We start from the raw sequence: 13,110 nt of genomic DNA, 5'->3' as shown, positions 1-13,110 counted from the left end.
AAACCAAGTGAATTGTAATGATTTCCAACTTTTCAGAGAGGCCTGGAACTGAGGTTTCATTTTAAGTTTGAAAAGGGAGACGGGACATAGAATAATATTAGAATTTAAAAAGTTTAGCTGTTATTAAACAAATATTAAAAAATAGTTATGTAGGTGGCGCAAACAAATTTACAATATGTGTTTTTCTATGAGGGAATTTAATAATATCTGCTGCTTTTCCAACAATTGCATTAAGGCTTTTCTTTCTTCTTTCTCTTGGAGGAACTTTTCTTTTTGAAAAGCAAGCTTCTCCGATTCCAGTTTTTGTCTGTTGCTCTCCAGTTCCAACTCCTTTTGTCTTATTGCTAGTTTAGCACCATTTTTTTTCCTCTAAATATTGGATAGTGTTTTTTTTTAAATTAGTTTTTGCCACCCTACATTTTCTTTTCCTACTAGGCCCTAAAAAAATAAAATTAACTTACTAAATGTACCTATATAAATACTAAAAACTAAAACTGTAACTAACACTATTATTATTTACCTGCGATGTTTGCCTGAGCTTCTTGTTTTTTACTTTGAATCAGGTTTTGTTGTGGAGGTTGCTGTACTTCCTGTTCAAAACATTGAAGTATTTGATTTTCAGCATCATCACCTAATAAGAATGTTTATAGAGTATACGTTACTTAAGTATTAAATATCAAATATTTGCATGTCTATTCTATGACTTTATCATGATTAATATACAAGTTTACTGACAATCTTCATTGGTATTGAGAATTTATAACATGTATGACACAATAGCCAATCGATAACATTAAGTGGCATAGCATGCAGGTCATACAAACACCAAAGTGGTCGACTTTAAATTCAAGTTGGAAGCCCTCTGCCTACTAAATCATCCAGTAAATCTTTATATTCTGATATGTATATATGTACCTACCATCCATAACCTCATATACATAATATGTTCTTCACCTTTTCCAACAGCGTCTGGACTGTCTGGCAAGACCTCTTCATCAATTGTTGATTCCAGAAGGTTTTCGGCAAAATCATCCCGCATCAATTTTGCATTTTCAGCAGATTTTTGTTGAAGTTTGACCTTCTCCTTCCTAGCCAAAATACTATTTATAAGGTCTAATATTTCTTGCAGCAAGTGATCTAACTGGTTATATGGTTCTTCAATACCCGAACTAAAAAAGTTTCTTAAATAGAACTTCAAGCATGTCTGAACAAAACCAACTAATATATAGATATTTTTTGACAAAACTAAAGAGACTCACCCAAACAAATAAATATTAACAATTAACCCATTCTCAGTCTCAGTAATTGTTAGCAAATAGATGAATAAAATAAATATGCAACAGTAACTTACCGATACATATTTTCCCTCTCCTTTTCCTCAAATTTTTTTATAATATATTGAATATGTTCCCTTACTCCTCTAACTGAAACCTCTTTTCCAGTAGCTTCTGAAAAATTGGAAACCACCACATTCTATTTGGAAGTATGTTCATAAGGATTGTTAGCCAATATTTCAGTCAGTAAAATCTTATCGTCTTCTTCTGTAAACCGAACTCTATTTCTTTTAAAGTTTTTTAGCACTGAACCCATTTTTACATTAACTAATCAAAACCACAGAAAATACTCTGTGATACTAACGATCAAAACATAAACAAAATAGAATGAGGTTAGGTTAGATCTGTATTTTTCAATTTTGTGTTCTACTGCGCTAGTGCGCATGCGTACCACTACGTTAACGGCTTTGGCTAACGTCCGTAAAATATCGGCAGTTAGCGGTTACGATATACGATAATCGAAATTGAAATGTCAAAGTTGTCAATTAGCGTTAACCGGAATGGCAATTTCTAAGCAACGAAAACTCCCTAATACTAAATGTAAGCACGTTTATTAGCTTTTTTTTAAGTCGGAAGTTGACTATCAAATAAATAATATATTTCAATTATAAGTATGAATTATCTTGAGTGTATTCTGAATATTTCTAAGATTATAAAATAGTGGAATTGTTTGTAGTGCTTTTTTTGCAAATTGTTTATAATAACTGTCATGATGGATACAGAGCCAGCTGGCAAGTCCTGTTTTATGCCATATTTTCATTTTGAAACGTTTCATTATTCTATATCTTTATATATTTAAAAAATCAGAGGCATTTTTATAAGGTGTAAGACTATTCGGCAATATTCCGCATGGAAATTAGTATCCGTTCAATGCTTAAAGTCTCCATTGGAATATCCGCTTTGGAATATGTACAAAAATCTTGCGAATATTTGCCAATGCCAAAAAAAACATTGATTTAAATAGATTCTTAAAGGAAATAATCGTTACCCTATAACACCCATCCTGGCTCCAATATCGTCTACAATATACAAATTACTTTCTTGTTCTAGCATCCTCATCCAATTGCTTGGTTTTGCACAGAATGGCCCTATTTGATCGGTGGAAAGGGTTTCAGAGTTGAGGAAAAAATATTCTGTAGGAAAAACAACAAAATGGGGTTCCATATTAGCACCCTCTCCTCTAATAATTAATATTACTAGCAAAAAAATCATAAAACATAATTTTGGCCAACTTTTAGTTCTTAATACACCCTGTGCGCCGTCGGCACGTGCAAAAGCAGAAATAAATAAATTTTCGTTCCGGTAAAAGCGAGAACGCCGATGAACGCTGATTGAAGGCGCCTACCTGTTTTCACTGTGAACTAGCCGATTTGATAACACGCTTTAATTTTTCAAGGTTATAAGCGCGAGGCGGCGCGGCGCTACTATGTACCCATATAGAGGATGTCCCAGAAATACGTGCAAGTATTTTAACTTGTAGTATAGTCCAACCCCAGAAACACGCCTATGAGGTTTTTTTCTAAATAATTTTTTTTTGAAAATTCGGAACTTTTGAAAATATTTTTGGAATTTTTTTGCATTTTTTTTAGTTTTTATTCAAAAAAAATAATTTCTTGATAATATGGCAACATAGGTAGTAGATTAAATTTACAAGAAAGAAAATCCAGAAAAGATCCAGTGGTTCTCAAACAAATCTCGAAGTATTGGAAAGAATGTGTAAGGACCAAGAACTATTGACTACAATAAAACGACGGAAAGCAGCATATTTTGGTCATATTTTTCGAAATAACAAATATAGTTTCCTACAGCTGATCGTTGAGGGAAAGATTGAATGAGAAACGAGGCATCGGGCGTAAACGGTTTTCCTGGTTGCGGAATTTGCGCCAGTGATTTAATATAGGAGAGGCCAGTGCAATTATCCGTTTGGCTCAAGACAGGGAGAAATTCCAATTGATTGTCGCCAACCTCCGATGAGGAGAAGGCACATGAAGAAGAAGGTTCTCAAAATTTTAGCAAAAAATCATTTGTTTTTTGGAAATTTTCAAAGTAAAATAACTCCGTTATTTTGGACTTATTTGAAAAATGATAAAGAGAAAATATGTTTCTTTTATCGAGATCTACGACCCTTTAAAATACTTGCACTTATTTCTGGGATACCCTGTTTATAACAATACACGTGATGCGTATACGCAAAGTTGCGAACGATGTCAAGAATAGGTGCCCAGATTGGCGCTGACTACCTGTAAGCGGCAAACCTGCTTGCACTGTGTTCGCACACTTACGCAAGATACGGGGAGTTAAAATTTTTGAAAAATTAAAGATATTCTTTAATAGTTTTTTAACAGTTGAAGGTATAGTAATAACATTTTATTATAGGCATCTACCTAGCGGAGACACTTTAAATGTAAAAAGTAGAGGTTTTAGTTTCAACCAGTAGCGTAGATGTGACACCCCAATTTTTTCAAAAAAAAAATAGTACGCCACTGGTAAAAATAAAAATTTCGAAGTTTTTTATTTACTTGGTCTATTTCCAAGAAAAAATGTCTCTTGCAACTTTCTCCTATCTAACACCATTTTGTCACAATTTAAAAATAAATAATTTTTTTAAAGCGAACCTTAAATATGCGAATTATTATAACTACCTTAAAACTAAGAATTTTATTATCTACATATATAAAATGCTAATGTTTATCTGCGTCGTCTCTACTGAAGTAATGACTTGCTCTAGAAAGTTGTTTTTTTTTTAATAAAAAGTTTTTCTTTCCTGATGTGGCGGATGCGCCAGGCTTCAACTAGTTAACAATAAAAAATTTCTAGTTTAAATTTATAATTTTTTTAAAAATTTACTTAAGGGCCTATTTAAATTCACATGTAAGTGATGAAGGGAGCTGACGATGCACATGTATTTTCTGCCCTCTAGTTATAAGAATTCGCTGTATTTAAGATTCTCATTAAAAAATGTATTTATTTTTAAATTGTGACAAAATGGTGTTAGATAGGAGAAAGTTGCAAGAGATATTTTTGCTTAGAAATAAACCGAGTAAATAAAAAAACTCTAAAAATTTTATTTTTTATCAGTGGCGTACTATTTTATTTGTAAAAATTACCCGATGCGTATCACATCTACGCCACTGGTTGAAACTAAAACCTCTTCTTTTTACATTTAAAGTGTCTCTGTTAGGTAGACTCCTATAATAAAATTTTATAACGATACCTTCAACTGTTATAACTATTAAAGAATATCTTTAATTTTAACACCCTGTATCTTGCGTAAGAGGCATTTCCGACCCATAGTGTGCTATATCAAAATTAATATTTCGACGTCCTCTATCATTCCCCGAAAGCATGACCGACTTAGAGGAATCACCCTGTATTTAAACTTCAATAATTGCTAATAAACATTATAGGAACTTCAAAAGAGAAAAAAAAATTGGCGCCGGGAGGCACGTATAGCCGCCCATTCTTGGTATTTTTTTTATCTCAAAAACTGTGACTGACTGATTTTGATATTATTACAAACTTTGTTGCAAATATTATTCCTAATCTTAAATTGAAAACCGCGTTTCGCTAGCTACTGTAATTTTGGAGTTACGTTTTTTTTACTTTTTTAAACCCCTCCCTTACCCCCTTACCAACCCCCCACCAAATCAAAAACTAATGGCCAGATTTTCAGATGCCACAGTATTTTTGTGCCAAATTTGGTTAAAATCGGTGTAGCGGTTTTTGAGTAATCGTGTTACAGACGGACAGACAGACAGACAGACACCATGAAAATATTTTGTATTTAGGTCATTTATGACCCAAATAACTCATTTTGAGTGAAATTAAAAAAACTTTTTTTTTGCCAATCTTAATAGCCTATCATACCTGTTGGTATGGTCGGCTAAAAAGCAAGAACGGACCGCAACAACAAACCAAACCAAATCAAAAAGATCCGGGACTTCCAGTACTCCCATACATTCCGGAAAATTTCCGGTACTTTTAAAACCCGGTTTTGAACCCTAATTGGGTGTATTAAATATAATTTCTAGAACCGGAGCTGTTTTTCGGAACCGGGAATTTCGGTATCATGCTTCTAAGTACCCAGGATTTCACGGTTTTGTCGGTACTAGTAATGTTTTATTGAATGCTTGTGCAGTTCGTCAATCAAGCAAAGGATGGTTTTCAAAATTAAAACCGATAAAATTGAGTTTTAAACGAAAGTAATATAAAATTTTTAAGTAATCAGTCATGAAGAAATTAACGTTAACACAAATGAACACAAGCGAAGAAAAAAACGAAAAAAATATACAGGGTGGCGCCTCTCATACGCCGCGGAAGCTCCAAGGAGAACGGTAGTTTATATCGAAATGAAATTTTGGCAGCATATGTAGGTTAACTGAAAGCATTTTATAAAAATATATAGAATTATACACGGTGTCCCCAAAAAAAGTTACATATCAAAGTTGTGTTTTTTCTAATGGAACACCCTATATATTAATTGATTTTCGGATTCTAGAAAAAAAATAAAGGTGATTTTTATTAAAGAAGCATATACCTAAAATTTAAGGAATTTGACTTATTTGACATTTTGTGAAAATGAAGAGTAAATTTTAAATTTCGATAACAGCTACGTAAATTTAATTGACCTTCTATAGCCTGATATTTAGTTACAATAACCATTGTATGTTAAACCAAACTAAAATTTTACCCGAAATGTTATACAGGGTGAGACAAAATTAATATGGAGCATTAGTCACTTTTAAAAGCAAATTACTCCTTTATTTTAAATGGAACACCCATTATATTTTTCCGGTGTTCAATGGGAAATTTATATATCTTCAAAATATTTTTAAGGGCCTACCCCTCAGACAAAGATTTTCCTAGATATTTTAATTTTTATGATTTTGCGTCAGTAGATCTTTATTATTTGAAAAGATCTAGTAGGTGGCTGTGATATACTTTTTGTTAATTTAACAAAAATTAAAGATTGTAGAGTAAAATACTCAACGGTAATAAAAAAAAACACGTTTAAAACATATTTTAATTATTACAGAATTAAAACTAGATCTAAACCTATAATTGTGACAAAAATTAGCTAGATGAAATCAAATTCTCCAAATGCAATTTTTTTTTCTGTTAACTGCATAAAATGATTCTTTTCCAAAAGGAGTTCTACCTCGAAAAGCAGTTACAATAATTTCTCTCATATTGTCGACAATAGTTGGTCGAGTTTTGTAAACACTGTCTTTAACATATCCCCATAAAAAAACAGACTACATAGAATCAGGAGCACTAATAAAACCAAACTAATGGAATCATATCAATAGGCTCTTTCACAAAAATAAAATACCCAATTCAAGGACAAAATATGAAATAGAAGACTATTTTCAGTATATTTATCCAAAAAAAATAGTTCCATGACATTGAATAATTTTTTTATAGGCCCTCAAAATTGCTTTAATTTGAAATAATTTTAAAGTGCCAATTGATGACGTATGAGAAATACGCCCAATCACATTGCAGAACCGTGCTCGTGCGCCAGCCAACAACTGGCAACATTGCGATTTGATTTGACCAGCACCACCTCAACTCAAGGCCAATCAACATGATATGGGCAAGGCAAATATGGCGGCAAAGGCAGCGCATTATTAAATTGTTTACCTTTAACCTGAAAAAGCCGGTAGTGGTTTCTCGTTCCGATTGCATACCAGAAATAATTAATTATCTCTAGTTTGTTGTGCTTCTGCAACACGTTTGTTTAGTTCTTAGTGTTCAGTGCATGGTGTGATCAGAAAATTGTGATAAAATAACAGTGTAAAAAATCCAAAACCAGACATTCCACAAAGGGAACTTCAAACTTTTGTGCTTGTCGTACTCCTCTATTATTAATTATTTTAAGGTAAGAACTAGAAGTATTTATCAAGATATTACACCTAAATGAGTAAAAAGCCTTCGCCGCCAGTCTGCATAGTACTTTATAATGGTTACTTACAATAATCAAAAGATAGGTATTAAAGGGTAGGTATTAACATTTTATTGTAGCATGCCTTTTACATGCTCTGTTTCAAATTGTCACGGGAATTATAGAGGGGGTCCCAAGGTTTCTGCTTTTATATTCCCCAAAAATGACAAGCTTCGTAAAAAATGGTTGACAGCTATTAAAAGAGATAATTTCACTCCTACTAGTAGTTCTCGGGTAAGAAGTGCATTAAATATGCCTCAAAAAGGCCAAAGGCCAAAGGCCAAAGCCTCTGTTACCCTAGCGAGGATGTAGTTATGGCTACTGCTTACATTTACCTCACTATAAGTAAAATATTGGAAGAAGAATCAAGCTTTTTATATCAAAAAGATCACAGAAAGATATTGACAACATTGACATTTGAAAATATAAATGGCCTGGATGTAAATCTTTTTTTTAGATCACAATTGCCCCTCACATACGTCAGAATTTATTATTAAATCCATCTTGTTCAGAATATCCAATATTTTATTGAAGAACTATGCAAAAAAAAGGAATGACGTCTTTACCACAGAGACAATGCCCTATGTAAAGAGAAAGAGTAAAGAAAACTAAGCTAAGCGTAAGTTTTACTTACGAATCCCCAAAAAGGTATTTAGTTTGTTCTTCTATATAAAATCTTGAAACACATATTATATTTTTTATTTATCCTCACCTATTATAGTTTAAATTTATTCCCATTTGTGTAATGCTGCAAAACATAGAAAAAATATGCCATATTTTTTGACCCAAGCCAGTGTAGTTTATAATTCCAAGAGCATTTACCAAGGCTTTTACTAAGACAAGTAACTTCCTATACTGTCCATAATAATATATATTTATCAAACGTTCAGTAAATTCTAAACTATGGTAGGTAAGTGTTTGCAATTGAATATTTAGTTTATATTGCTATTTTCTGTCATATATTTCTGGTTATCTCTTTTCCGATGATTTTGAACACCCTATATATTCTACCTCAAGTTTGAATATTTTAACACTACCTATTTTCTGAGAAAGCAGACCTTTTTATAAAAAGTAACTAACTTATCTTTTCATACAAGTAATAATACAAAAATTCCATACTTATGTGGAAAACTTTAGACTCCCTGTATATTAAAAAAGTAGTGAAATATTACGTAATCTAACCCGACATTTGTGTGAAAAATGTCTATTTGGAAATAAAATAGGTTTTAAAATACGCTTCAAATAAAGCACTTCTATCTCCGCCATATTGGAAAAGGTTGAATGGCCTTGTGTGGCGGCGGTGGTGGGTCAGCATGGTGGCCCGGCCGCAGCCGTGTTGCCGCTTTTCAACATGCCAGGTGTGACGTATTAAAAATAAAGTGCGGATTTTTATTCTGGGCTTTTTTGTTTTTATTTATTTTCTTAAGAACGACTTCAAATTTTTCGAAAGTGAGATAACAGAAAATTCTAGAATTAATTGCTTTATTCAAGTATGCTAATTCCAAAATATGGTGAAAGAGCCCATTCTCTCTGATGTAGGATAATTTTGCATTTTCGGCAAATTTCTGGGAATTTTTTTTATTTTAACTGACACAAAATGATAACTAGTTGCTAAAGTTGGACTAATTAAACAACTATGTTGAAGTAACTTCAGATATATCACAGCCACCTAGATTTTATCAAATAATAAAGATCTACTAGATCAAATCATGTAAATGAAAATATTTAGGAAAATCTTTGTTTGAGGGATATGCAACCTTAATAGTATTTTGAAGAGACATTAATTCTCCATTGAATATTGGAATAATATAGTGGGTATTCCATTTATAATAAAAGAAAAACATGCTTTTAAAGGTGACCTATGTTCAATATTAATTTAGCAGCTACGGTCCGTGTGGTACCGAACAAGTGGGCGACAAGCTTTAAACGGCAATAATTTGTTTAATTTAAATGGAACACCTTGTATATTTTAGGTGAATCAGATGCAAAATTTAATTGTCTATCAAATTGTATGAAACGATTTTTTACCTATCTCTTCAAGTTTTCGTAGAAAATTCATTTTCTTATAATTTAGACCTTATTTATCACTATACCCATGGAATATTGACATTTTATATTTTTTAAAGCTGTTACTTTAAAAAAAATGTACAAAATGTACAGGTGGTAAAAATAATAATATTGCAAGCCCATTTGTTTACAAAAAGAAAACTATTAAAATATGTGTAAAAGAGTATACCAATTAAATATACCACCATTATTTCCGCCCAAAAATTAGTTAATTACATTGGTACTTAATTGTTTTACTTAATAAATTATTTTAAGTAAATGTGGATTTGACTCAGAAATTGATTTGAACTCGGAGATGACTCGGAAATCAAATAAGCATTCGTCAAAAATTTAAATAATATAATTTATAAGGTGTTACTTTTTACCACACTGTCTAATACACATACAAAATTCAGCTTTTTTAGTATTTGGGGCAATTATTATTAATCAACGTAAACAGTCAATTAATTTAGTTTGAATACTGGGATCATTATTAATTGGTCCTCTTAACAAAAAATATGTTTTTTTTTATTTTTTAATGAATTAAGCGAACTATATCGACAATATTAGTATCTGTACTCTTTGAAAATTTGTTACATCTTTAAAAATATCTAAAATCTAAAATGTCAATATTCCATGGGTATAGTGATAAATGTGATCTAAACTATAAGAAAATGCATTTTCTAGGAAAACTTGAAGATATAGGTAAATAATGGTATAATATAATTTGATAGACAATTAAATTGTGCATCTGATTCTCGTAAAATATACAGAGTGTTCTATTTAAATTAAACAAGTTATTGCCGTTTAAAGCTAGTAATTATTTAATATAAATTTTTAGACACTCTGTATAAGGTAGCAATTTGGTTATTATTGCAATACAATATCTGATCAATAAATAAACTTCAGTAAATATTTAGTATTAAAAACTATGATACCCTTGGAGAAATAAAGTCTTAAAATTATTGCTGCAATTTCATAAAATTGAAAATATTTCAAAAACGGTAAGGTTTAAGTATGATAAAATCAAATTTACCTTTATTTCAACCGTAGAATCTGAAAATAGTACAGTGTGTTCCATTTAATTTATATACAGTGTGTTCCATTTAAAAAAATACATCTATAATATTTTTTAATTATTTGGTATACAATTGTAGCTCTAATAGTCCTTCAACGAACCCAAAACTTACAATTTGCAAAAATCTAATCGTTTAGCTACAATACTCCGTATCGTATGCGGTGAACAACCCTGTATAACGTCTAAAACCAGCACTAACGAACTTAACGCTGTTGTACCTGTTTACCTTTATATTCATAGGATTTCCAAGTCCCGAAAGGAGAATTATGTAGAACACAATTTTTCTATACAATTTATCAATTTCTTCCTTATCGGCCATCTTTCCCGTGGAACAAATATCATCTTTAAGTGTTGACAATTTCTTTCGTAGATTGTATCTATCCAATTCGACTACAAACTCCATATTATCCAAGTTGCACGAAAAGTAGAACTGTATCTTCAAAGTCACCATGTTGGGATGATGAGGATTTACTAATAGTTCATCAATAACATATCGGACAAAGATTTGAACATTTTGCCTTTGATTAAAAAAGTCATTGTCTATTCCCCAGTTTGGATTTATTAATAAAATTTTTGTCTAAAATTTTAATATAAATAGAATTATTTTTTATACAGAGTGAATCTTAAATAAGTGCAAATATTTTTAGGGGTAGTATATTTTGAACCCAGAAACACGACTGAGTTTTTTTAATAAAAAATTGAAAATTTGGAATTTTTCTAAAAAAATTGGATTTTTTAATTTTTAATAAAAAGATCATAATATATCTTGATAATATGGTGACATGTATGTATTGGATTAAATTTACAAAAAATAGAAACCCAAAAAAATCCTGTGTTTCTCAAAATTTAAGTAATGTTTTCTTTAATTTTGAGAGCAAAATAACTCGGTTATTTTGATCATACTGTCAAGGTATATGTGGAGCTAGACTGTATTACTGGTTGCCTACCTTACCGCAACGTGTCAAGAAAAATGGCGCATTCGCCAGAAAGTAAAAGAATATTACAGAATTCTTTAGAACGTTCCAGAAACACTCGCCAGAGAGTATATAAAACCCGCACTTGGCAGTTGGACCAGTTTGAAGTTTGATAATACCGTGTTTTAAATTGTGAATTAATTGGCGAAGGTGCCAGTACCGTTAGAGTAATAGTAGTCGCATAAATTGTGTTGTAAATTAGTATAAATTGTGTGTACAGAGTGAGAGAAAATAAATTCGTTAAGTATTTTATCGTGCGTATTAATTAGTGGACCCACGGAATCCGTCACAATTGGTGTTAGAAGTGGGATTTAAGTGGATTTTGAAGATTTTACACCGGATTGGAGAATTTTATGGTTGGGACGAGAGAGCAAGCGAAGAAAATGGAGGAAGTAAGCAAATTATTGGGCGATTTTATGCAGAAATTAGAAAGAGAAACGGAAGAGGAAAAATTACGACGTCAACAAAAACAGGACCGGCTTGAGAACATTTTCGAAGATTTGAAAATTCAACGACAAGATAAACAAGAAGAACAGGACCGGCTTGAGAAAATGTTGGGTAATTTGGAAATTCGTTTGGAGGAGCGACGTCAGAGAGAAAAGCAAGAACAGGACCGGCTTCAGAAAATCCTAGAAAATCAAGAAATTCGACTTTAGAAAAACTTCGGGGACATGGAAAAAAAGCAACAAGCAATGTTGGAAATGCGTTGCCAAAAACAGCAGAACCACTTCCAAGAAGCCGTAGAAGATCTGGAGGAACGCCTTCAGCAGAAAATGGAAAAATTAGAGATGGACCTACAGAAGACCAAGGAGTAAGGACACCTGGCGTTCATGGAACTGCGAACCTCAAGGCCCCGAACTACGATTGACAAACCACCTGGACGATGTACCACCGCCAGTTTGAAGCAGCGGCTGGTGCCAACGGATGGACTAATCAAGAGAAAGCAGCGGCCCTTGTCATCGCGCTGCGTGGCACTGCCTTGGAACTGCTGCAAACTATACCTGCAGCCCAACAGCAGGAATACGAAACTTTGGTTGCTGCACTAGACAGAAGATATGGCGACGAACATCGACGTCAACTTTACCAGGCCCAGATCAAGACACGCATGCAAAGGTCTGGAGGGAGTCTGGAATTCGAAACAGACTTACGTCGACTGCTACACTTGGCATATCCAGAAGCACCGGAAGGGTTTAGGGAGGAACTCGCCGCCCAGTGTTTTATCAGCGGACTGAAGGACCACGAGTTAAAGAGGGCGCTGCAAATATCGCGGTTTTCGACCAGCAGCGAAGTACTTGTCAGGGCGCTGGAAATAGAAGCTGTATTCAGCGCCATTCCTAAGCCGAAGATAGGCTCGATAACGGTTGAGGAACAGCCAAAGAGTTCTCACATACGTTTGGAGATGTTTAATAAACTACGTGAGTTACTAGTGAACAAGAGAGTCAACAACACCTAGACAGAGAACCAGAGAAGATCCATTAGGTGCTATAGATGTGGCAGGAATGGCCATATCCAACGGGATTGCCGCATCCAAATGCCATTCCGTTCATCAGCAAGAGAACATCGGCACATCGGAAGATCCCAGGACATAAGTTGCTATAGATGTGGCAGGAATGGCCACATCAAACGGGATTGCCGCGCCCAAATGCGATTCCGTTTACCAGCAAGAAAACATAGGCACCAGGAAATCAATACTAATGGGCGAGTATTGGCTGAGGAAAACAGAGCCTCCAGGAT

General features: G+C 33.1%; 1 protein-coding gene across 1 annotated transcript in view; it reads right to left on the bottom strand.

Moving 5' to 3' along the window:
- LOC115883526 (cilia- and flagella-associated protein 206) overlaps positions 1–12,708 on the bottom strand; it is a 42,151-nt gene extending 29,443 nt beyond the window's left edge. The window contains exons 1-3 of the mRNA XM_030901896.1: positions 12,525–12,708; positions 11,911–12,005; positions 10,629–10,979 (exon numbers count right to left, since the gene is read on the bottom strand). Of these exons, the coding sequence (XP_030757756.1) occupies positions 10,629–10,979; positions 11,911–12,005; positions 12,525–12,708 (630 nt within the window). The remainder of the gene's footprint in view (positions 1–10,628; positions 10,980–11,910; positions 12,006–12,524) is intronic.
- Positions 12,709–13,110: the final 402 nt, after the last annotated feature.

Source organism: Sitophilus oryzae, unplaced genomic scaffold, assembly GCF_002938485.1.
Source record: "Sitophilus oryzae breed Bouriz unplaced genomic scaffold, Soryzae_2.0 scaffold_1931_pilon_pilon, whole genome shotgun sequence".
Lineage (NCBI taxonomy): Eukaryota > Metazoa > Arthropoda > Insecta > Coleoptera > Curculionidae > Sitophilus > Sitophilus oryzae.
The sequence above is the reverse complement of the archived record's forward strand: the minus strand, read 5'-3'. Positions and strand labels throughout refer to the sequence as shown.